The 26,550-nt window shown below is 35.8% G+C and overlaps 1 protein-coding gene across 1 annotated transcript in view; it reads right to left on the bottom strand.

Annotated features, from left to right (window-relative positions):
• ADAMTS20 (ADAM metallopeptidase with thrombospondin type 1 motif 20) overlaps nt 1-26,550 on the bottom strand; it is an 88,986-nt gene that overhangs the window by 50,369 nt on the left and 12,067 nt on the right. The window contains exons 3-11 of the mRNA XM_066183111.1: nt 26,156-26,318; nt 22,827-23,086; nt 11,190-11,273; nt 10,350-10,474; nt 9,492-9,532; nt 9,074-9,179; nt 7,842-7,988; nt 7,055-7,196; nt 5,665-5,769 (exon numbers count right to left, since the gene is read on the bottom strand). Of these exons, the coding sequence (XP_066039208.1) occupies nt 5,665-5,769; nt 7,055-7,196; nt 7,842-7,988; nt 9,074-9,179; nt 9,492-9,532; nt 10,350-10,474; nt 11,190-11,273; nt 22,827-23,086; nt 26,156-26,318 (1,173 nt within the window). The remainder of the gene's footprint in view (nt 1-5,664; nt 5,770-7,054; nt 7,197-7,841; nt 7,989-9,073; nt 9,180-9,491; nt 9,533-10,349; nt 10,475-11,189; nt 11,274-22,826; nt 23,087-26,155; nt 26,319-26,550) is intronic.

The following is a 26,550-nucleotide window of genomic DNA, read 5'->3' on the forward strand; positions in this document are numbered from 1 at the left end:
ATGTGTCAACTTTGTCCTTGACTTCAAACACCTTCTGAGGCATCAAAGACTGCCCTCATGTGGAGACAAGACACCAGCCAGGACAGAATACATGGTGTCAGTGCTCATACATAATAGAGAGAATTCTTTATTTTAGATGCCTGTATGCAGACTCAAGATTAGACTATCCATTAATTGGGTTTGTTGTCAGGAGGGATTCTGCTAGCTGTATTGACAGGCAGTGGCTCATTCCACCTTTCCCTGCTGGAAATACAGTAAATGGATCAGTCACTAGAGCAGGCTATATCAACTCAACCGCTTGTTATTTCTGAAGCCTAGGCTTTGCCTCTCTGCAAGACAAAATGGCCTCAAATTACTCTAGAAGGATTTTGATAAATAAAGGCTCTGGCACACAAAACAATTTAAGATACACAATAATTAAATAATAAAACAAGTATTAAACCTCCTTTTTTAACAATTAATTTAAACGTTACATAGAATTTCTCAAGAGTTATTACAAATTTGTTGTAGAAACTATCAAGAAACCAACTTCACTGAACACACAAACATTGTGTGCAGTCTTTCTGGATATTGCTGACTGGCACAAAAATCTTGTTCAGTGGTTTTATTACTGCCTAAAATAACTCCTAGATACAATTTTTTCCTAATTAGTATTTGTTTTTGTTATATTGATACTTATGTTCACATGCTATCAACCATTTTGTTCTCAAAATAGGAATCTGTCACAGAATCAGGTTCTCTTTTCAGGCTTCTGCCTGAGTTCCTAATCCAATTTGATGATAAAATTGCCTGCCTGCATAAATTCTTGTCAAACCAACTCCTGCACACAGCTCTTTTAAGCTCGTAGTGCCTTCCCCTAAGAATATGATCTTTCCAGGTGATTCTCAAACCCAAGGTAAATGCAGAACAGAAGACATATCTTGGCATAGAACTGTGTAAACAATCCAGTCAAATGGCCAGATCATCACTTAACACTAAAACTAATGCTTTACCTTAAAACCAAAAAGCCACCATTATTTCACTGCATATGAATTGTCACTGGAGTGCTTCCTGTTATTTTGTATTTTTTTTTCAAGATGGCCTTCAGGTACCTTTACATCCAAGCCTTCTAGTACCTAACATCAAATTCCTAGCAATCAAAAGCAGACTGTCTACATAGTCCATCCATAAGGAAAATGAGGAACATTAAGAACTTGCCTTTCCAAGAACTGTCCTTAGCAACTAGAGAAATTATTTTTTACACTATAGGCTGAAGAGTCTAAATCCTCCTTCACAAAATGAATACTGCATTCTAATACAGACAGTGACCTAGCATTTAGGTTCTTCTTCCACCCAGAAAACCATTTACAATAACTTGAAGGGGGGTTTCAAGAGAGGAGCTGTGAAATGAAATTTTATATGCACAACAGTATAATTTTGATCCATAAAAATGCAAAGCATATGCTCACATCTGGGATTTTAATCGCTTATTCAACAAACTTGTCTCAGCTATTATTCTGCTGCATTCCTACAGAAGCAACATGATGAAGTTATGGTAGAAAACTCCAGCACCAGACATGTTCCAGATGTTCCTCTGTGTTCGCTTGAAACATTGTTTCACTGAGAATAGTATGATATTCAGAGCTTTCATAAATTTAAATATAATTGCTAACATTTTTTTTCTACCTTTTTATGGCAAATATAGCACATGCATCACGTAAAGTGGGTACCACACATAATTCCAAACATATAGATTGCATGCAAGTGGCAAGGCTGTTCTAGTCAAGATCAATGGATGGTTTTCTGTCAAAAAACTTAGAAATGCTTCAAACTTGGAATCAATAAACCTATGGGTACCCAAATTTGTTATTATTAATAATCTCGTTATAATAAGTACTTTGAGTCTTTCCTATGGATTAACCTATGACTTGATAAATTGATTCCGAGAGCTTCCAATTTATCTCTTACTGAACTTGCTAAATTTTCAGGAAAGCAACCTTGAAAGAAATTCTTAAAGCCTTGACAGGCTATGCTTAATTTTGAATCTAGGAGAGTGGCAGATGCATGCAGAACAGGACTAGAGCTCCTCTGAAATCAAGCACTTCCCACACAGCCCACCAAGATAAGAAGTGGGACCCTAAAGCACATAAAAAGACCTAAGCCAGAGCAGTTAATAAAATGAGCATACAAGGCAGAAGAAATGGAGCTTGGAAAGACATCTAACAGAAGGTGTTGCCACAGCATCTCAGGTCTTTATCTCTGTGGCATGGATTCTGAGATGAGTCTACATTCATTACTCAAATGACATTATCTACAAAACCCACACTATGTGAATTTTTTCAATGTTTTCAATTCTTTCTTGCAAAAAATCTGCATACTTTATTTCTCCCTTAAAACTTCTAATTTTTCTGAAGTTATAGCTCATAGAAAAATATTTCACAGAAATCCCAGTTTACAGAAAAAAATTATGGTTTGAGCCTATACTTTACTCTGTTCTTACTGTACAAAAGATCTGCTGCTGCATTCCAGATGGTGAACATATTCCCCTATCCTCAACTCTGAAAAAATCCACCCGATTTTTTTATACTCTTACATATATACACATAAAATGGTTTAATCTTTCAGATTCAGTATCTTCATGTATTACATTCATGAGGTAGTCAAGCCATGCAAAAAAATGCAATAGTAATCTATAAATGGGTACTACCTACAAGTGAAGAACAGCAAACATACTTCTTAATACCCTTCAGTACTTCAATACCCTTAGATGGGTATTTCTTTCACTGTTCAAAGCAATTCTTTTTTGCTCTGCATCCCCATTCTCAGTTGCCCCTGTTATCCCTGTCTTTTATGCTAAAAGGACTAGGATGAAATCCTAATTTACCTGATAGGTATTCTGAATATTTTTAGATGCTAGCTCAATATACATTACATATCTACAGTGAATAGAATTAACACGTCTCTAAAACACAAAAAGGTACATGCTTTCCAATCCAACAGTAACCTGTATCGTGTAAATTCCTTCTTGCTGTTAAAGAGATTTTTCAAAACTTCAGTGACAGATTTTTTTTTTTTTCAAAGTTTAAGTAGCAAACTGCCATTACGTAGAACACTGGGATATCCGCAGGACATGGAAAAGTTTGGGTCAGAATCACATAGCTACCTCCTACCTCTCCATTCCAATGCTCAAGGAATCAAGAGAATATGGGCATATTTCTACATTGCTCAGGAATGCAGGAAGGATGAGAGTGCAACCTTTTGGAGTGCCTCAAAAAAAAAACCAAAAAACCAAAAACCAAAAACAAACAAACAACCAAAACACAAACAAACAAACAAACAAAAAAAAAACCACAACCACCACAAACCTACTCACACTATTGGGTATTTTTGCTGTTATTTTCATAGCAATAAAGGTTTATTCTGAGAATGCCACTCCTGGAAGATAGGTGGTTTTAACAACTTTTCTTCTTTGGAGGTGGGGTTTTTTTCAACTCAGATATGCTTCACTAAATCCAATTGTTAGAGCAGTCCATAGAGCAAGATCCATTATGACAGGGCATTTGAAATCTGAGCTTAAAAGGTTGATACTAAAATAACAAATGCCTTAAATGGATCTTTTCTGTATTCATCACACCAATAATGTCACAAATGCCAAATATAAATCAATTCAGCTTGCTGGAAAATATTAATTACAATTAATAGTCACCATGTCTTATGCCAATTAACATCAACAGGCACTTGCAGTCTGAGCTTGAGAAGAGCTGTCCCTTAGTCAGGAACAGATGACAATTTGTCAGATTAATTAATTGCTCTTCTTTCTTACATCTTTCAGAGGTAATGACTGTAATTAGCTCCTTACTTCCTAGAGAAAAATGGTTCCACTGCACTAATTACATAAAATAGGTTTTTGTATTCTTATATAAAAGAAATCCTCTGATGTTGGCAAATTAGAGTCAATTTAACTGAAGATTACAAATGAAGTCTACATAAAAGATGAACTTCTTTTCTGATGAGTGACTGAATGAAAAATGGGTTAAATATTGTAACACCAACGGCATGCATAGGCTATAATCAAGCAAAGCTTCCACTACAGCCTTCAAGTAGCTTTTTCTAATCTCGCAAGACAGAAAGAAGCCATTTGAGACAGCTTACCCACTAAATTTGTTATCCATTAAGACACTATTTTCAAATTCCTCACTAATATTGTCTTACCAAACATAGAGTTTTTAAAGATTAAAAGTTATTAGGGGAAATTTAGAAATAACTGAGTGAAATGTAGCAGCCTATTATTGTACATAGAAATCAAATTAGAATTTTTAACAATTTTTGAACATATAAAATTATTTTTTAAAAAATTAATATTGCTCCCATAGCCCCTGAAGCTGCCAAGGCACACTACTATATAAAAGCAGCTCAACATAAAAACCAACCACACTTAAGATAATCACTGTCATACCTGGCCATGTAAAAAAATCTCAAAAATATTTAGTATCACAATACCCTGACAAGTAAAAAAACACTTCTGTTTGCTGGTGGTGAAGTGAGACATGAAGAAGCCAAATACTAGACCAGTAAAGAACTTAAGCACCTCATTTCTGTTCACTTCCCAAACTACATACAAATCCAAAACTCAAAGCCTCAAATATTCACTAGAAACTGGATACAACTAGCCTCCATCATTACTTCTGTTTCTATCAATGTTCTGTAAGTGCCTAGACTATATCTACCAATTAGATATTTATGACCCTTATAGACAGCCCAAGAAAGGCTGTATTGTCCAGGTTTACAGATCAGGATCTGCATTCAAAAACTTGCAAATGAGGAAGCAGTGAGTGGCACCCTTATCACCCAGAAACTCTTTACCAAATAAACCAATGAGCAAATCTAGGAAACACAGTTTCCACTTTTTTTTTTTTTTTTTTTTTTTTTTTTTTTTTTTTTTTTTTTTTTTTTTTTTTATCTGTTGAAGCATTCAATCCATACTTCTAGCAGCCAGCAGGTCTTACATATTGGGGTATAAATGAGAAGAGAGATCTTGGTTTTAGTACTGAACAGACCCAAGTATCCTGGATTATGTTACAATAGGCAAGACAGAAAATGAACACATTGTGTGTGCTTAAGGCACTTCCTGGAGTGGGTGAAGAGATACTGACACACGATTTCGTATTTTCTCTGAAACAGACACAAAAGATACAAATAACTACTGAGACTAGATGTTAATCCAAAAGACTCCCTCTTTCCAAAAAAGCACACAAGTGTACAGAAGTGACTCATACTTACTTTGTTCTCTTTCAATAAAAAGCCTCAACAAGATGAACTGGGGGAAACACACTTTAGGGATGTCATATTACAGATAATTCTACTTTGGACACTACTGATCAGGAAAAAAACAACTTACTATGCATGAGCTGAACACTGAAAACAGAAGGAAAGATGTCAACTTTTCCCTAACTTCTTTCACCTATTTTTAACTAGTGTGGCATGTGTAAATTTTAATAATTACTCTGAACAGACAAACTGTGGGGTTTTATGTCACAAGATCACAGTACTAAGAGAAGCTGCAGGTATAGTCAGTAATTTTCACACAATCAATATTCTATAGGCATAGTATTGCCACACGGCAAGCACTGATCTTTCTCACCTACATCCAAAATTGAAAGTACTGAGAAACAAAACAAGGCTTACCATCCCTACACCACAAACTGTTCCATCAGCCAAAGGCATGTGCTGAGTGCGACAACCCTTGTGAACACCTTCTGTGCTTGTGCACCATAAACGTTTGCATTGTTTCTAAAAAGAAAACCGGATTACTTTTGTTGCAGCTGCAATACCATTTTAGACATTAGCTGTGATTATTTTTATTTTCTCACACTGTGCAAGCTTAGTGTTTGCTATTGTACTACCATTTTTCAAAGATAAAACCCCACAAAACCAAAATAGATTTTGCTTAAAGCCAGACAGGAATGTGGAATTGATCCCATCAGATTAATAGATAATTTCATTTTCTACTTAAGCAGAAAATTTTATTTAAAAATATGTAAGAGGTTACAGTTAACACTACACAGAACAGTTTCCATATAATCCCCCAGAAAAAGACTCCAAGTGAATTTAACAGAAATTAAATGTACTAACTAGAAAATTAAAGAGAAAGCCTCATTTTCAAATTGCTAAAAGACTCTTAACTGACAAATAACCTTTACGGACTACAAAATTTACAAAGCAGTCTTCAGACCATTTTCAGGTGTTTGAAGCCCCCTGTTCCTTTTCTTTAATATTTCCATAGAGCCTGACTCCTCTTAAACAACATTTTACCTCAACAAAAATCTCCACTTAATTCAGTCCGAATCTTAAATTCTCTTCTTTAAACAGCTCCAACAAGACATACAATACTGGTAGGGATATTTTACAAGTTGGTCCAAAATCTAACTCTACATAAAATCCTGTCATCAATGAATAAAGTCATAATGCTGTATTTGTGTTTATATTGCAATGGCCAGATTAAGTTTTCAAAATACAAACTTAAGTTTCAGTACTAATCCGGTCAAGTTATCTTTCCATATCTCAGTTTTGTATACAAAATATACACTCTGTCAGGCATGAAAGTATTTTTGACTCTGAAAAAGAGAGGCAATCTACATTTTGGAACAAACATTTAGAAAAAATATTTGAGATAGCTTATTTTTACGTTATAAGTGTCTAAAAAGTATTAAAATCAGCAGAGAAGCAAGATGTGCTAATGTAAGATATGACCTGTACTGTGAAAACATTTGCAGGAAGTGCTGAAATAAATCCCTTTCAGTTGTTGCAGGAAATCTTAGTTTATGAAGCTTTAGATATCTTAAAGGAATTAGCACATTCACAGATATGGAAATGAAAATTAATGCAACCTGCTTTCTACAGCTATAGATTTTTCACATGTAAAATTGCAACACTGTCTACTGAACTCTTCCACTTCAAAACGGTGTAACCTGAAATTCTACTTATTTCAGGATAAAATTATTCCCAAACCAGTAATTTTCAGTAATTTTTAGTATAGATTTTGTCTTTAGCATGACTTTGTCTGGTTTTCACTCACCAGGTAAGGGCATACTTGTGACCCAATACCAAATGTAAGCTCACACTGCTTGTTGACGTCATACACTGACCCAGGGAGCTGAGAGGAAAGATCATAGGTTCCTCCACTAGGTTTGTCTAGGAGGCATTCACCATAACCAGTACTGTTGTAAAACAGGAACAAAATGTGAATAAATCACTCAATTCATTGGGAACCTTCTCACTATTCTCAAAACATTTACACACGCATATCTCAGTGGAGTTATGGGTTTCCATGCCTGCTTGCATATACAATGACTTAATTGAATTAATGAATAATTAAATGTACCATGCCACTTGATTTTCCTTTTTTGTATTTTGCATTTAGATCCACCAAATAAATTGTGAGGATTTTTTCTCGTTGTTTTTTTTAAGGGAAAAATGGTACTGCCTAAATTATACTTATCACTTATTTTTAACACAAAAACTTTAGAAAATAAAGGGGGCGTATTCTAACCTACTAAAATAATCCTAAAGGTATTTTCAATAAACAATATCACCACCTTAACAAAAAACCTTCTAAGCTTTGCATGTTCAGTGCAACTTTTATGAAGTCATAATTCCCAGAAAAAGTTAAATATATGTATTTTTCTGGAGGACTGAGGCCCTGCAAGTCAGTGGTTAAACCAAAGAACAGTGCAAAAACTATACTTAAGCAATACCTCTAAAATACTTCTCAGAAATAAATGAAATTGGTAAGGAAAAAAAACAAAAAAACAAACCAGATAAAAAAAACTCACTCCAAATCATAGCATTATATTGACACTCACTCAAGAAATTCAGTGATATATTTTTGACTGCATTTTGACCAGGTCCATGGACTTGTATGATAATTTAACGTTGGAGCCATCACATGATACTGGTTTTTAATTCCAGCTTCTTTACATTTAAAACTATCATCATGAGGCACATTAAACCTAAAAAGCAAAACAGATAAACTCCAAAACAAATTCAGCAATAATTACTTGAAACTCTCTACACTGTAGCAGCAAATGCTTGAGTTACGAGCTTGAAAATGTCTTAAAATTGAATGGGACTCATTTAGTAAATCTATCTGACCTTTTGGCAATAGGTATCTTTAAAACGCCTTACATAATTATCCCCTTATCCAAATGCTCCTAGTTATATAGTGGTGGGTACAGGAAGAATTTTACCATAAACATAATCTTTTAGCTTACCAGAAAAATTCCAGTGTTTTACGAGTGTGCCACTTTAAAGGAACAACCCATCTCTCCAACTGAATACACAGGCTATGGCCGGTCTGTCCACAACATGCAACCCCAATACTCAGATCATAACTCTTACTATTCAGTAACAAAAGCCGCAGAGCACATCCATACCATGCTTAATGCAACTAACACATCATCTTATTTTACTGTCTCAGTTCAAACACCAAGACAAATAGCGTGTGTCTAAGTGGGCTTGCAGGAACATGAAAATGAACAAGCTAGCTACTGAGCTCTGTAACATCGTCGTTACCTACACTGTGGCATGCTCATGGAGCTAGAGTATAGCACCTTTCTGCCATCACTGATGAGGTATGCTTCATAAAATAAAATGCTGTCATCTCCTCTTATTGTTCAGTGTAAAGTATTTCTCTTTGTGTTACTCTACTGTATTCTGAAAGGATCAAACACAAGGAAGAATATATCTGTGTTATATTAACAATTGTCTTTTCTTAAAGGTAAATTCCGAACAGGGCTAGAATACACTTAGAGTTAACAGGACTACGTTGCTCTACCTAGGGTATGTCCAGTGTCCCAACCAGTTCATATGACAAAAGGACAGAATTCATCTCTTTGGAAAGTTTTTCCTAAAATTCAGAATACCAACCAGAATTTCTTTACCTGGTTCACTGCAAGGGGGAAAAATAATGACTTTTCTAAAAGGACATATCAGACTACACCCTCTTAGAAATGCAAAGCCCACTGCTGAAAATTAGTCATTTTTAAAAAGAAAATAAAAAAAAAATAAAATTACCTGCCAGGAAAAAGGTACTTACACATGTCCAAGCTCATGTGCTATAGTAAAAGCAGCACTCAATCCATTTTCTTCACTTACAGAACAACTGCGTAGTGGGTCGCACATTGTACCTAGCTCTGCTAAACCTGCAAAATTGAATCCTTAAATAAAAGCTTAAGAGAATGAATTTTCACCTATTGCCATGTATTACAGTGAATGCTATGGCAGTCAGGTTGGAAGGCATGCCTCAAAGATGCATCAAATTTACACAAAATGAAAAACCACCTTGCTCCGAAGTAAAAGCCAGGAGAGAACAGCAGTAAGAAATGTGAAACCATTATTTTTGTCTGCATGGCTTGAATTTTGCATCTGTTTTCTGACTTATTGCTAACAGATTTTTTCTCCTCACACTGATATTCTCATATTTAAGATCATACTGATGAAAAAGAGTAACTCACCAAGAGTATCACACTTCTCTCTAGCTCTGCAGATATCTTCCCTTGAAAGAAAAGATTTATTTCAAATCATTACAACATATAAAATAATATTTTTAAAGTATTTCACTGTTGCTATACTAGTTATAGTGATTGCAAATCTGATTCTCAATTTTTAATGTTACAGGCCATTCAAACAAGTTGTATTCTGGTGAAAGAGGTAATTAAATTCACCACACTAAGCCCACAGTACTGCTTTTTATCTAGCATGCAAAGAATAAAACTTTATTACATTCTTTCTCTACAATGCAGAAGGTAGATCAGGTATGAAATTATGCCGAAAAACATGTGGATTGCAGTACGCTTGAAACTTGAACACTGAGGGAAAAACTAGCGAAAAGACTGAAAAAGAGATTATTCGAATGAATGAACATCAGAACCCTCACTGAGGTGATTGGTGTACAGGAACAAAACATACTAATATTTATATGCTTTCCATTTTAAGCTTTCAATACTTCTGATTACATCAGGGCTACCAGGAGCTGTCCACCACTGCATCCTTCAGCTGACTGTATTACATACAACATTCCTCTATCACATGTATGTACTACAGCTAAAGATTTGATTTCCTTGCAACACTTTCAGGTCTAATTAGTTTCTATCATTTTTAACGGAAGGATCATCAGATGCTTATCTATCAACAAGGCAATGTCAGAGCAATTGCTCACCTATTGATAATCAGTGTTTTGGAAGGGCAAGATAGTGTTATTCACTTATCTATAAAGAATGTCAGTGGAATGGTTAAAAGATTATATTCTAAAAACAAAACTGAAGCATTTGTCTCACCTAGCTGGGTGACTGTGGCTATTTTAGATACTGTACCTAGTGATGAGAACAGCAGTATCATGATGAGAAGGGTGAGTATCATCCAAAGTGTTTTGTGCTTGCTGCCATAAGCAAAAGTTACGAAGAGTGGTAGCTGCATTAAAAGTGATAGCTGGTCCTTCCTAAGCAAGAAATGGCCAAAAACATCAAATAAGGGCTTTAATATTCATGCACTTGCACTTACTGCATTGTCATTTGTGCTGCTAATCTGCAAAGTAATGACTTGTGCATTGAAAGAAAGTCAGCAGGACTCCACATAAGAATTCCCTCAGCAGATTTGTTTGAAGGGTCAGATCTGAATTTAGCTACAAGTCATCAGTCACATGAACCCATTATTCTAAACAATGTATGTGAGCATTTACCATGGGTTAAATATTAGAAAAATATAGTGACAAGACATTTCTTAGATAAATAAATATATGAGATCTGTGTATCTGAAAAGCAAGTAGTTCTTACAATCTTAAAATATTACAGCTCTTAGGGCTGAAAGCCTTCCATGTAAACCCTCTATAAAAATTGCCATTTTCCTGCCATGTTTCCATGAGCATAACCACACTTCAGTTAGTTCTGACATAAGCTTCAACATACTATCTGATTTATGTCAGTATAGATCAACTGGATATGCTAATACAGAGACAGGAAAATAGAGGCATTAAATACAGGACCTGAAGTTAACCTTGCATTTGACAGTTTGTTTCCTATTTAAAAAAAATTATATAGTTTAAGAAAATATTTTATATTTAAACTAAAGAAATTAAGCTTTGTAATTACAATGCAAGTTCATACATTTTGTTTCTTGTATAAGAATGAAATCTTTTAAATATTTGTTTTTCTTACCTGTTCATTGTGAATTACAATTAATTTGACAATAACTATATTAATAAGATTTCCAATAGTTGAATCTTTATAGATTGCTGCAACCTAAAGAGAAAAAAAAAAAAGAAGAAGAAAGTATTAAACTCACCTGGTAATCTATCACTCTTAATGAAACAAACAAATTACCAAAGAAAACCAAGCCACTATATAACAGCTATCTCATGCATCCAACTGTACCTTCTACCCAAGGATATGATGACAGGAAAAAAAAAAAAGAGTTTCTCAGTTTTTAATATCCGAATATCTTCAATTCTACATTCATTTCCAAACAGACAGACATCATGGCGAAATGTTAATGTAAAAAGGACACTTATTATACAGTTTATTGATATCAACGAAAGGAAAAAAGTAATGCTACTGTGACTGTGAGGCATAAGTTGCTTTATATGGATGATTTGTATAATCAATACCTGAAATATTAGAGCTTTAAAAAGTAACCTTGAGCAAATAAGTTTTTACCTTGTTTTCAATGGAAGCCAGACTGAGTTGTATTACTGTATTGACAATACACATGACACATATAAAGGCATCTTTCCACAGTCATAAAATTTGTATTTATATACCCAACAGTCATTTTTATACATACTCTTGCAGACAGACAGTAAAAATCATGAGTCAATTCCATACACCAAAGTGAACTACTTTGAAAGTTATTTTTCATAAAAGCAGTAAAAAGTTTACACATTACAAGTAACAGTTTCAGATATCTCATCCATCTGAATTCTGGCTTAAAGCAGTAGTCGAATGACAGCCTTATGTAAGCAAGAGTTGCCATCAAACACAGTAGTACTGCCTTTCCTCCCTTCAAGCTTGTGCTAAGGCTGCAAGGCTACAAAGTGATCAAGGAACTGATCCAGCTGCAAAATCGGGTTTTTTTAGATCACTTTATACTGGTCAATATGCTCTCGTTTCTGGTGCAGTCTCCAACACAAGTGCTGGCTGACGGAAAGGGGTAGAAGCACAGACTTACTTCAGAAGACTTCTGAGCAACTTGAATGAGCTCAAACTGCTTGTGAAACCACAGCCTTGTAGTCTATAAATTCTATTTACCTGAGGTCAAGTAATACTGCTAAAACTTAAAACTGACAAAGCACTGGCTCCCAGCTCATACCCCACCTTTCTCTAAACTGAAGAGAACTCAATATGCAGCATGTCCCTATTTCTTGGTTGACAAACAAGCTGCAAGGAGAGGATTCAATGAGAGTAGAGAAGAGCCAGAGCTTCAGAACCCATGTGGAGAACACATTTCAGAGCAGTACAGCTATTGTTTGCTTCTTTCCATATGGACTCCTTTCTTGGTTACTAACCAGCAAGTATCCAATTATTGTTAGGTGGGAATAAGGAACATCTCTCAAATACTCACTGAAGTGCTGAATCCACTGGGTTTGGACAAACTCAGAAGCCTTTACAAAAGATATCTGAAATGCTCAAGCACAATTTAGGCAGAGTGGAATAAACTATCGTTTTTCTAATATCAAAATTACTTTACCACCATCAAGCTCATAATGTGTTCTTATACTTTGAGATCCACTTTGATAAACTTAGAAAATATATTTCTGGATATTTATCCTCCTCACAGTCAAGGCATGTTCCTGTAGGAACTGCTGTCTTATAGTAATGCAATTATCACATCCATCTCAACTCATGTAACTAAACAAGGAGCAAATTCCACCAATGGTCAATTGAGAATGAGAAGGGATGAACTGTTCTGTAGACATGACTACCTAGAAATACGTATTTAAACATATATTTTCATACAAGACAGGAAGAGCAGCTATTTCACTTCTTCATCCCTTTACTATGGAAGGAGACAAGATGTCTAATTTTTAGATGTATGAGGCAAAGGCAGGCTAATTCCAGCCCAGCTCTTTCAAGTTTTATTTCTCTTCAGCAAAGAAGAAACAGAATATGGGTTCATATGGCATTCCAAAATCATATCAGAGAGGAATGTGAAATGAGATCTGTGAGGATCTTTGGCTTATTCCAAGGATTGGAAGACACTTGTTCCAAGGATTGATTCTAATACAATTTAAGCTGATATAAGAGGCACTTACAACTGACAATGTGCTACATCATAAACCTATACAAGAAGATTACATGTGTATAGCATTAACACAGACTACTTTCACTGGACATGGTTGTTGCACTTGGCCTTGTAGACCTTAATGAGATTCAGACAGACCTACTCCTCAAGCCTCTCAAGGTCACTCTGGATGGCAACCCTTCTCTCAAGCAACTCAGCTGAATCACTGAACTTGGTGTCATCTGAAAACTTGCTGAGGGTGTGCACAATTACACTGCCAGTGTCACGGATGAAGATATTAAAAAGTGTAAGTTCCAACATAGACTCTTGAGGGACACCACTCATTACTGGTTTCTGTTTGGACATTGAGCCATTGATAATAACCCTTTGGACTGGCCATCCAGTCAATTCCTTATCCATCTAACAGTCCATGCAGCAAATCCATACCTTTCCAATTTACTGGCCAGATTGTAGTGGGGGACTGTATCAAAGGCTTTACAGATGGCCAGGCAGAGCTCTTTCCTTGCCCTTGATGCAGTTACTCCATCACAGAATGCCACTACATTAGCCAGAAACATCTCTTAATTAACTTGCAAATCAGTCTAGTTAATGTCTGGTTTTGGAACAGAAAGGTCTGAAACTCAGGAACCAGATGCATTTCACTGGCTGTCAAGTAAAGAGCAGGCAGATCATCTGAGGAAGTGACATAATCAACAAAACAATACATGAGTTCTCCAGTACTCTGAAGCTATATATATCAGGTATTACAGGCAAAGGGATTGAGAACTAAATGGGAGAGTTAACTAAGTTCAGCTGAAACCACATAATGCCTAAACTGTAACTTTCAACCTTCAGTGCAAAATTAGCCTTAAGTTTCCCAAATGCCTCCTCTGTTATAGTAGATATAATTTCTGCCCCTGGGTGGTTAGAATGATCCAGGCAAGGAGTTGAGGCTGGAGCCTTACTGTAACTAAAACTTAGCAGTTCTTGTTCATGATTGTAGTAGTACTTACACTGTAGCTGATGGACATTCCCTCATACACACTAATAGTTCCTTGAAAAAAATCTTCTACTGCTGTGCAAGTGCTTTCTGTCAAGGTTATCCTGCTAACAAAATCTGGAAACATACAGAAGGCAAAGAAACCAACACAAAACACAGTCAAGAGTCCTCCTTCCTGCCTGTTGATCCAATGCCCATTTAAAATATTTGAGCAAAAGTGTATCTTCAAAACACAAAACTAGTTACTCATACCTCAGAGGAGATGCATTAGACCGAGTAAGTATATCAGAGAAAAATATCTCACTGCATTCCTGAAGAGAATCTGTTTCAGGACTTTCAACACTGTATCTATGCACCATTTGAATTATGTACTGGTTATCTCTCTGAAGAATAGCTGAGGACTGAAATAATGTCATGTAGATGCCAGAGGTCAGCAACTCCTGCCAAAATCTGAAACACACCTGTTTCCATTATAAGAGCAAGTAAGTTCATGCAAAATGTAAAATAACACTACTCTCATTAATCCTATGTTTGAGTCAAACTATGGATCCTATGCCCCATGAGCACTTTCATGACCTCCAAACATTCAGTTATTACCACTGTTTTCAAAAAATCAAAGAGCAAGATTTTATGCTGATAACAAGATGCCCTTACCAGTAAAGTTCAGTATACATTCTCAGCACGGTTGAACACATGTGAAGAGAAAAGTCCTGAAAACTGATAGCCACAAATCAAACTTGAAGATTTACCTAAGCAACTAGGCAGACTAAAATAAACCACTGAGACTTGAAATTATATAATGACGCAGGGAACTATCAAAGTTCTGGAATATAAGGTTCTTATTTTTATGGAAAAAAAAAAATTAGGAGGTAAGTACTCCCTGCTCCTGTATTCTAAGGATACGCCTCCCAATCATCTCTTATTGGAAGCATTCATGAAAAAGAATGATGAAAGAGGATAGGAATTTAATAGACTATACCATTTCTTTACAATTTCCAGATCTACTTGCTTTACAGTGATCTAAATACAAGCTTCATAGAGGTAGGAGGTAATAGCCAAGATAAAGTGAAATTAATTTCAAGAGATTTTTCAAACTCTTAAAAACAGCCTCTGCACCAGAGGCAACAAAGAATGGAAAAAAATTATATATACATATACATACATACATACATATATATATATGAAACCAGTTACACCTTAGTGGAAGGATCACAGCTTTTATCTTCATGGAATTTTGAAAGATTAAGTCAGACAGCTGTGGCTGCCAGTTGACTGGAAGCAACTTGGTCACAAAGTTTAGTTTCTCTTGACAACACTGCTGCAATTGTCCATGAAAGTGTGAGTGTGAATAGCGGCAAAATGCCCTATTAAGAAAAATGCTCATAAACAAGTAAGTACACCTAGAGGCTGGAAGGTAAGTAAATGATATATCCAAATCTAATTAGATATCTTGTTCAGCTCTTTTTTTCCTTCCTTTTTTTTCCCCCTAAACATTGTATCACAAGACCTCTTTTTCTTTCCTCTTGTCTGTTACACACAACCATAGTACCAAGAAAATACAAACATCCATATCCCCTGAAAGAAACACGGTATCACTTCATAGCTTGTATGTCTTTTGCAGGCTCCAAAATCTCTTATGTATCACCACAGTGCTGAAAACATGTTAGATATCCAGGATTTGAGAGATTTCTCCTTCACTTTTTCCAGTGTCATACCGATTCCATCATATACTTCTTAAGACCCAAAACTTGTCTGAAGTCATGAGGTATATAAGTAGTCACTGCTTCAGCAAAAGAGAACGAGCCATGTTACTTCTGTTGGTGCTATTCCTATTCTGTTTCATGAACATTTCTGTACAAAACTGGCTTCCACAATTGGACCTAATGGCAGCAAAGATGTCTCATGCAAACTTGCACATGTACACCTATGCCTGAGACTTACCATTTTTTTCCCCTGTAAGTTTTAGGTCATTTACTGGTCTCCCACCCAAGTCCTCTTTGATATACTATCCCGTGAGTTAATCAAGTAGAGGTTCCACAAGTCACCTAGTGGAGTGCTTTAGTGGAGGCAAAATTTGGAAACAGTGTTGCCTTTTGGGTCAGTTTTGGCTAGGGTTGAACTAATTGTCTTCATAGTAGCTGGTATGGGGCTATGTTTTAGATTTGTGCTGAACACAGGGTTGGTAACACAGAGATGTTTTTGTTATTGCTGAGCAGAGCTTACACAGAGCCAAGGCCTTTCCTGTTTCTGGTACTGCCACACTGGGGAGGAGACTAGGGGTGCTGGGAGGCTGGGAGGAGACACAGCCAGGACAGGTGACCCAAACTGACCAAGGGAGATTCCAGACCATGTGACATCATGCTCAGTGTATGCACTGGGGGGAAGGAGGAGGAAGGGAGGATGTCTGGAGTGATGGCATTTGTCTTCCCCAGTAACCATTACATGTGATGGGGCCCTGCTCTCCTGGAGATGGCTGAACACCTGCCTGCCCATGGGAAAGCAGTGAATTCATTCTTTGCTTTCCCATTAAACTGTCTTTATCTCAACCCACCAGTTTCTAGCTTTTACCTTTCTGATTCTCTCCCTGATCCTGGTGGTGGGGGAGTAAGCAAGTGGGGGTCTTAGTTGCCAGCTGGGGACACTGCGTCAGGAATGTCTATGTTCTGTCCCTAACTTGCAATTGAGATGGGTGTAAAGAAATCCCTTTAATATTGCAATAACTCAGAAGATGGTAACAGTCATGATCATCACCATCTACAACTCTTCAGTGAAAATATGTACCACAGTTATAATCAGATCATATCAAATGCCATCGTGTCATCGTGACAGCACAATGTCAATGCATCCTTCCTTTCAGAATCTAAAAGAAACTACATTAAAAAATCATTTCACAAGACACAGCCATAGACAGGCTTCTCTAGCAGTTAGAAGCTACTCAGAGAAACAGAAGCCTTGCTTGGCAACAAGCCTCCTTATTTTCCTTGCTCCTATTCTTATTATATGAGATGGGTCCCAAGCAGTTTAAAGCAAGGCTTTTGTCATAACTGAACAGTACCAAGACTTCACCTTAGGAACACTTCGTGAATGATTACTACTGAAGAGAAATTAATGGAGACAAGTCTAATCATTGAATATCTAATCAATAACGACCACTACTTAGACAAAAATAGTAGTAAATAGTACTAACAGCAGTGAAATGTTAAGACAGGCAAGTATGTGCCTGCCTCCATATTGTAAAATAGAATCCCTTAAGTAGGAAAAGACCCTTAAAATCACTGATTCAACTACACATGCCAAGTCCACTATGAAACTCTATCCCTACACACCACATCTGCACATCTTTTACTTACCTCCAGGGATGGTGACTCTACTTCCCAGGGCAGCCTGTTACAATGCTTCACAACCCTATCTATGACATAATTTTTTCTAAACCTTCCTGGTGCAGCTTGAAACCATTTTCTCTGGTCCTTCACTTGTTACTTGGGAGACAAAACTGACCCCCAACTCACTACAATCTCCTGACAGGTAGTTGTACACAGTGGTAATGTTCCCCCGAGCTTCCTTTTTCCAGGTTAAACATCCAGCTCCCTCAGCCACTCCTCACACGACTTGTGCTCCAGATTCTTCATCAGCCTTGCTGCCTTTCTCTGGCCATGCTCCAGCCCCTCAATGTCTTGGAGTGAGGGGCCCAGGACTGGACACATCACTCAAGGTGCAGCCTCACCAGTACCGAGTACAAGGGAAAAATCACTGCCCTAGTGCTGCTGGCCACACTATTTCTCATACAAGACAGGATGCCATTGGCTTTCTTGACTACCTGGGCACACTAATACCTCTGTATTAGTTGGTGGACCTCAAGATGTAGTGAGGTATCATTGTGACATTTAACACACAGGCACCCTGGAGTTGCAATACAAGGACAGTTACAACTAAAATAGTAGGATTTTATACCCCTATAGATACCCACATGTCTGTCAAGATAAGTAAGAAGGCCAGCTTAGAGAATTCATATGAAGGATACTTTGACAATAATTGTTTCCAGCTATGTATATTCATTGGTGCATAAACAAATGCACACTTTCATTTTAACCACGCCAAATGCACAAGATCATGGGGTTTTATATACACAGAAGAAACATAACAAGGTATAGTCTTGGCATATGCCAAGAAAAACATGCCTTGTCCTGGCCTTCTAGATTTTACTAGATGAGAGACAAAAAGCACTGAACATTCCTGTAGCTTTAATACTAATACAATAATCTGAATGAGAAAGGGGCAAAATAGGCTACTGAGGTTCTAAGAAACAGATACAAGGAACACCATATTCACCTCTAAATTTTGGATGTAACTATACTCATTGCCTTTCAGATGGTAGTCATACAAATTAAATTATTAACCTACAAACTACTTAGGTCTACTGCCTATTTTTAAATGTTGACTATAGGCAAAATCAGTAACGCCAAACATTCTTAAAGGCCAGGATGCATCTACGCTTTCCCAGTGTGCTCTGGAAAGATGAACTGTTAACTCTTGTATAGTATGAACTGCAAAGAAAGTATAAGAACTTTCTTTGAATTTACCCTACATATATTAAGATAAAATAATTTGTCTGGTTTTAAAAATGGGGCACATTGGTGTACACAGTCTATCGATATGGAAAATACTTCATGATCAATACTGACGATGACAATGGGAAAAAAAAGTATAAACAAGACTCTAACTGGAAAAATCTTTTGCTCTTAAGACCTACTACTCATTACCTTCCATTTCATATGTCAGTAAAAGATGGTAACCCTAAAACTTTTGACTAAAGATTTTGTCTAAATGAAAATCAAAAGCACCAGCTTTTAACACCGTATTATAATAGTGTTGTTTTACCATGATCCAACACCACTTCATAGTTTCATAGTCTCATTGCAAGTTAAATGATCTAAATTGATGATGTCTCAATCCTCTCCTTGAATGCATGGCTGGACCCCTCCCATGCGCCACTTTTGCACTCACATGACTTGGCAGTCAGCCAAGTTCACAATCCAGGCTGGCCATTACAGCCCTACCACAGGTGGTTTTACATGTCATGATTACTTTCCAGAAAGGCAAGATTACAAAGTTTTTGCTGCAAGCAGACTAAGAACAGACCAAGTAGTTTTTTTACTACCAAACTATGTAAGCAGTACAGTACTTAAAAGGATGTCAGTAACCAGGTTCTTGATTCAGAAAATGAGGACAGTACCTCAAAATGTTTCATGGAAGCAAATTTCAGGTAGTTTTGAATTTTATAGTAAACTCCAATGTCTTAATGAATTATTTCAGTTGCTAAGATCAAGCCTTCATGTTTGGGGCTTTGAACTTTAAGAACACAGTCTAAGATAAAGTCCTCCAGTTACTAAATCTATTAAGACAGTGCCTACTGCCTGCTCTGCTGATACAATGCTTGGAGGAACAAGAAGAAAGAGTGCAAGTTAAGCAATTACAGCATTCTTATTGTTTTATTTATTGTTTCACATTAAATAATGGCACTCTTTGTGTTGAAATACAATAAAGCTTTTCATAAAATCCTATGGCAAAGGTAGTACTTCTATCTTGAAGTACATATTTCATTCAGAATAAGTAAGTATTTCCAAGATAAAATGTAAGTAATGTGAATACTCATACTGCCAACATTTATGCAGTTTTAAAGAAATGAGAAATGCATTCCAGTTCCAGTTCAATGGGATTACTTGCATGCTGAGAGCTAAGCCTTTTCAGGTTGAATTGGATGAGTGACAAGACACTTAAAACCCTAAAAATATTTTGCAGTATATTTCAGTTCTTATTTTCCACTCATAAAACAGCAGTAAGTTTACTTTGGTGGCTTTGTCGATGCTAAAAAAAGCTCCAAAGAAAATAAAAGAAAAATGGGCCAGGATTTCAAAGGTTCTTCGGGGAGCTAGATGTCTAAGTTTCATTAAAATTTAATGCGATTTATATGCTTAAAGTTTTTAGGTTTCTTTAAAATCCAAGCCAGAACTGAATAACCTTAAAAGTGTCAGAATTATTACAAGAGTAAAGTATAATGCTTGATTCACTTAAAAGGCCAGCAACCTGACAATTTCCCATAACACAAGTTGCTTGACCAGACATAAGCACCAGTAAAATTTAATAATCAAAGCTATCTGTATAATGGCAGAAAGGATAAAATTTAAAGGTTTCATTTCTTTCCTTTACAGGCAATCAAATAAGACTAAAAATGGTTCTATATCAAACACTAAGAGGCTGTGGGCCAAGAAATGACCCACCAGCATACTGATAAATTCTAATGCAGATTACATAGCAAGGAATGGTAGTCATTTGTTTTCCTACCCTTCACTTTTCTTTTTACTGAAAAATAACTGTTATGGAGAAGAAGTGACTGAAGGCTGTATACTCATACACATTATTTGTTAGACAAATCATATATATGTCAGGAGAGGGTTGGATCAGATGACTTCCAATTGTTCTGTGATTCCAAGCCATTGCTGAAATGCTGCAAGGAGAAGGGATAAAAGCTGGGATATGTATTCTGTGGGGGAAGCGGAGGCAGGGGAAGGGAGAGTGCATGGAATTAACTGAACTGTAAAGAAATATTTTTAAAATTAATATCTGAATTTATATTTTTTACATCTGCATTTATAAAAGCTCAACATTACTAGAAATAATATCTCACAAAATTTTTCTTTCAAGATTACCTTTTGCATATACATATGTGGAATAGAGCTGCCAACATATGCAGGCAATAGATCTTACCACCTACAGTGGTATTCAGAAACATTAAACTCATATTAAAGATGTAGTGGCTTATTGAAGGCTATTACCCCAAACCAGCATTAAGTGTAAAACCCTGGTTTTACAGTACAGATAGGAAAGCAGAAGAAAGAAACAACAAGTTTTTTAGAAAAGAACTGGTATTCTGTCATTCATACAGCGTATGTTACTCAATCTTTAAGACAGTTTATATATAGGTTCTTGTTAAAAGCAATTATACAATGCTTATCTTATTTACCTAGAAGTCCAATGGTGTAAGTAAAAAGATAATTATTGAACTGTAAGGAATAGGACTTGAATGTACAACATCTACAGATGCAGGAATAATGTTTTCTTTAAAAAAAATCAGGAATTACATAACCTATAATCACAACAAGACTTCATGAAAAATATATAATAAATGTTCCATTTCATCTTATTGTAAAGTTCTGTAAAAAACAGCTTCTATTTTAAAGTGATGTCTTTACCACTTTTTTTCCTAGTACACCTCTTTAATAAAGGAAGTAACTGTAATAAAATGGCATCTTAGGCATCAATTGTTTCGAAAGGAATTCCAAACTGAATCTGTACTATAAGAGAAAAAACAACTTTCAGTATGGATTTTTTTGATAATATATGAACTTTCATACCTTCACAGCACTGAAAGTAGAAAAATTCAGAAGACACAATAATACATGCTAATACCCCTTAAAACATTCTTTTTCTTATAAACTAATTAAAGGAAACTCCATGTTCTAAATTTAGGTGCCTACATCATCCGTGTAATAGATGGCAGCACCTCTACAGTTCTCAGCTGGAGATGTGGATAATAGAGTGAGCAGAATTCAGCTCAGCTGTCTAATTGCCTGTTACCCAGCATCCCTTCACACACTACAGGTTATCAGAATGCACATCTGGCAGATACAGCACATGATTTACAGGAGATTTGCACAGCTTGGTGATGCAGCAGCTGAGGCCACATCAGATGTCCCACAACATCTTAAATGGCATGGGGCACTTCCATGAGGCACATTAATTAATCACAGTGAAAACTGGAGCGCTATTCTGTTCATCCAAAAGTAGATGTCTGTAACTGATCAAGTTAATAGCCATTTAAAAAGCAGATGTCTCTGTAGATACTTATGTGCTAGGTGCTTTAATATGCTAGCCCCCGAGCTAGATGCAGTTTAATATAAATTAAGCTTCTTGAATAGATATAAGGACAGAAATCTAGAAATAATTACAATGCAAGATATGTCAGCATGCCTTTTCCTAACAGATGCTTAGGAAACTGATGGTTTCTGATGGTTCAACTGAAGTCATGGTAAAACTTTTGATTTTAGAGCTTACTCTACTATATTCTGAATCAATACAAGTAGTGACTTTTGGTTCAAGAAAGAATTTACTACATAAAGATCACAAATAAATGATATCAACTCAAAGCCTGACCCATATGAATCTGAAGTTTCTTGAGAAATTGAAAAACTAGGATTACTATAATCAAGATTTTTTTTCCACAGTGCCATTTTAACATCTGCTGTAATTAATCTGTATTTTTCACTCCCTGAAGTTTAAGAATTCCTCTAAAGCAACAGAAAATCAGGAAATTGGTCCCCTCATTTCATCTACACACCCTACACTGCATTAAACTGCAAAGATCCATAATCTTAAATTTTGACCAAACTTTTTTATTTATGTTTATGCAATCTCTTTTTATTTTACAGAATTTGATCAGACCAGAAGACAGGAAAATTGCAGAAAAGAAAACAGAATAGAAATAATTAAAATTCCTCATACATAAGAACTTACTTACTATTGACATCAGTGTTAGAACATAGTGCTGTAAATTCTGCCCATGGTGACGAACCATTTTGGTGTCAGCTGTGACCATCACTTCTACGTATCTTGGATAGGAAAGAAAACGTTTTTTCCTGGAATGTGGATTGCCACCATCCTCTACAGAGAGGTTATTTAAAGCATACTCTAAACTGACAGACTTCTGTAAAATGCTGCTCTCTTCATCTAAGCTGCTGAAGGTTGGATGTAATAAAGTGCTCTTCTTCAACTCTTTCTCTGTAAAATAAAAAAAAAATATTTACTCTTGAATGCAGTTGATAAATAGTAAAAAGGCAAAAGGCTGCCCAAAATAGAAAACTTATATTTACGATCTTTTTCCCAAGTGAAACTGTGCAAGAAATAAAAAAAATAAATAAAAAAAAGAAACACAGAAGACTGTAATAGGAACATTAAATTAGATGCCCTGTATATTTTTATATAGTTCTATCATAAATGGATTATTTGTTACAAATTGATTTAGAGACAGAAATATTACAAAGTTCCTAGAATGCAGTTTAATCCAAACAGGAAGGCTGGAAGGAGATAAGCACTACAGTTTAGTCAGTATAACAAAGGACACAAGTTAGTTAAACAGAACACATTTTTACACAAAAACTTTTGGCACCAGCAGAAGAAATAAAAACAAACTAGGTACAACACCTGAATTCAAGTCCCTACTGACTTTAAAATTTACATTAACATTATATTTAAATAAATATGGAGTTTAACTACATAAGCAAGTACACATCAAAAACCTTAAGTGACCTCTTTTTAACAGTTCTGTAAATATTCATTATGTAGAATAAGGGTCTAAAAGAAATACACAATCTACTCAGATATCTCCAAACTAAGTACTGTAATACATCCAATTACACTGTATAGTCCAGCCACCAGAGTCTTCTGATGCCTGATACAGAAAAACCAATACCTTTACCAGAGTCATCTTAGTTCACATAAAAAATACTTGATGAAGAAGCATATCTGAACTCTCACTACCCTCTAGAACTTAAGCAGCAAACTGGACACTCCAGCTCCTTTAGAAGAAACCGCCACTGTATTTCTGGAAACTAGATTTCCCTCGTAAAGAGTAGCAGCCAAAGGATATGTCTCCTAGTCATTTTATTCTAATGACTTACTGACTACAGCACTGAGACAAGAATACAGAGATCACTCTTCTGTCACCCTCAGCTTGTGAGGTTTTAAATTTACACATTCCATTATTCAAGGGAAGAGCCCTCATGTGTAAACTTTAAGCTACTTTTGAGAGATCCATAGTCTGTCTTGCTTAAACACAATATGGCCAGAAAAAAACCCAAAAAAACAGTAGAGACAACAGCAAGCACTTTACTGAGCAGTTGTTTAAAAATCAATCACAAAATAAAGCTATTCTAATTGTGAAACCATTAGTACTAACAATAACAACTGGCTCTGAAAAGGAACTAGTCCAAGAGTATCCACATACATTCTATGTGTTCAGACTGACTGAGTTGGAAGTGCTGAAGAGAACTGACTGAAGTAATTTCATATGCACAATCTTTACTAGGACACAGTAGGTGTCTGAGATTCCAGGGTACTGGCAAAATGGGAAATAACAGATGTTTAAAGGGAGAGCTTAAAGATTATCTAAATTTATGAACCAAACACATCAAGACCAAATCTAATTAATTTTGTTTACAAACACCAGAAATCAACAATGGATAATTAATAGCTATCAGATTTATTCAAAACATATTCTGGCAAACTCTGACGAGCTACCACACATTAAGAAAACAGACCTTATGGACTGAGGAAATGCCGTAAATATCCTTTCCTGACCTGAGTAAGGCATATACCAGGGTTACAAAACATTTTTTCATTGGCATATTAGTTTTAGAAGAAAACAATACAAAGTGGAGAAAAGATTTGGTAGACAATTTTAGAATCATCACAGCCCAATCTCAAACTAAAAATATGTATTGAATGCTTAATTCCTCCATATCCTCTGTCAAGGTTCCCTTATTAGAGAAACTCTCATGGTTCCAAGTAGTGATATAATTTGTTCCTCTGTGAAGAAAGGATATAAATATGAATGGATATGAATAACCAAGCAAGATTAGCATTAAAGGAGACACATCTCTTCTCTAGAAGAACAGAAACTTAAAAGCTTTTCTTCGTAAACATTTCTGCAACTTCACTCCTTCCAAAATGACGTAAACCCCAGCTCACAATCTTATGTAATTGTTCCAAAAAATGAAAAGGGAGAAAATTAATATGTTCTTAATGCTTGAAGCCTTTTTGTCATACTAACTTGTTTAGATTAAAGAAAAAAAAAGACACAAAACAAACTGAAAGACCTCTAAATTGGTTCAGCACATACTATTTATCATTTTAAAAAAAGCATGGGAATAAGAATATTTGCTTGACATAATGGTTTTCTTCTGTCCTTACTATCTACGGAAAAGCAGAATTCTCAAAATAATGTTTCCAAATATAAAATATATTATAAAAAATTTCAAAATTAATAACGCTAGTCACCCAAGCTTTTTTTTCTTTTTTATCTTTATATTTTTAACCATCTATATAGATATTCCCCAAGAAGAGTTCTAGTGAAAATTCCCTGTTCAGCCCAGGATCTGGTCTTCCCTGCTCATCTTTCAACACATAGGGATGGCCTTCCCCTGCACCTGTAAAATTTCTCTCTTAAATTATGTCCAGCCTTCCTGGACACCTTTGTTATTAAGGACTGTTTCCCAAGGAACACTTTGAATCAGTGCCCTGAACAGGCCAAAGTCCACCCTTTGAAAGTCCAGGGCAGAAGCTCTGTTGACCCCCTTCCTTTAACCTTAAATAAAATGAAATATTATAAATTTGCAGCATGAATAAATTATTACAATACTCATAAGGACAAACTTTTACATTAGATCATAATAAATTAATGGGTAATATTACATACTTCCATTATTAAGGAAGACAGATGTCATTTATTATCTGCTAGACTTGCAGTAACTTCATTATCTTTCGTAAATATAAGCAACAACTCCTGTGGATCTAGATATGGGACAATGTAGGTGCAAAAGCAAACCCACACCGAAGCTCTTGCAGTATCATGGATTTTTTTTATATGCACATTCTGTCCTACTTTTGAACTTGCCACTGTCACAAACAAAAGGGGCAGCTGACAAGCCTATGTGAAAGAAATGTGTAGGTTCTAATGGCACACTGTGGAGAAAAATTATTTATGAAGTAAAATCTTGAGCTTTATTTTCCTTTAGAACATCTGTGAACACATTTGAAAAAGGCACAATGAAATTTAAAGGATGACTATACCTGAAACTTCACAAGGTTTATGGGATTTCTGATACTCTTTTTTAAGTTCATCATGCCTGTATATAAGATGTGGTTTGTTATGTTCATCTTCATGTTCACCTCCATCTGCTTTCATCAGAGGTTCTAAAATGTATTCACCATCATGTGCCTTGAAGGTGCCCATCTGAAAGTAAGAGAAGTAAGTAATTGAATTATTTTTTCACTGAAAATGCTGATATAAAAATAATTCTCATTGAAATAAAAGCAATTTATGATAATAATTTGAAGTTAATGATAATACACATGCACATGAGACAGGGAAAACTCCAGTGAAACCTGGAAGGTAAGGCAAGAGAAGTTTGCTTTTAGGAACTTGCCCCACCAGAATAATTCAGACTACCTTGCATATTAACAAT

Source organism: Chamaea fasciata, unplaced genomic scaffold (genome assembly GCF_029207755.1).
Source record: "Chamaea fasciata isolate MVZ Bird 193981 ecotype frontalis unplaced genomic scaffold, bChaFas1.0.hap1 SCAF_5, whole genome shotgun sequence".
Classification (NCBI taxonomy): domain Eukaryota; kingdom Metazoa; phylum Chordata; class Aves; order Passeriformes; family Sylviidae; genus Chamaea; species Chamaea fasciata.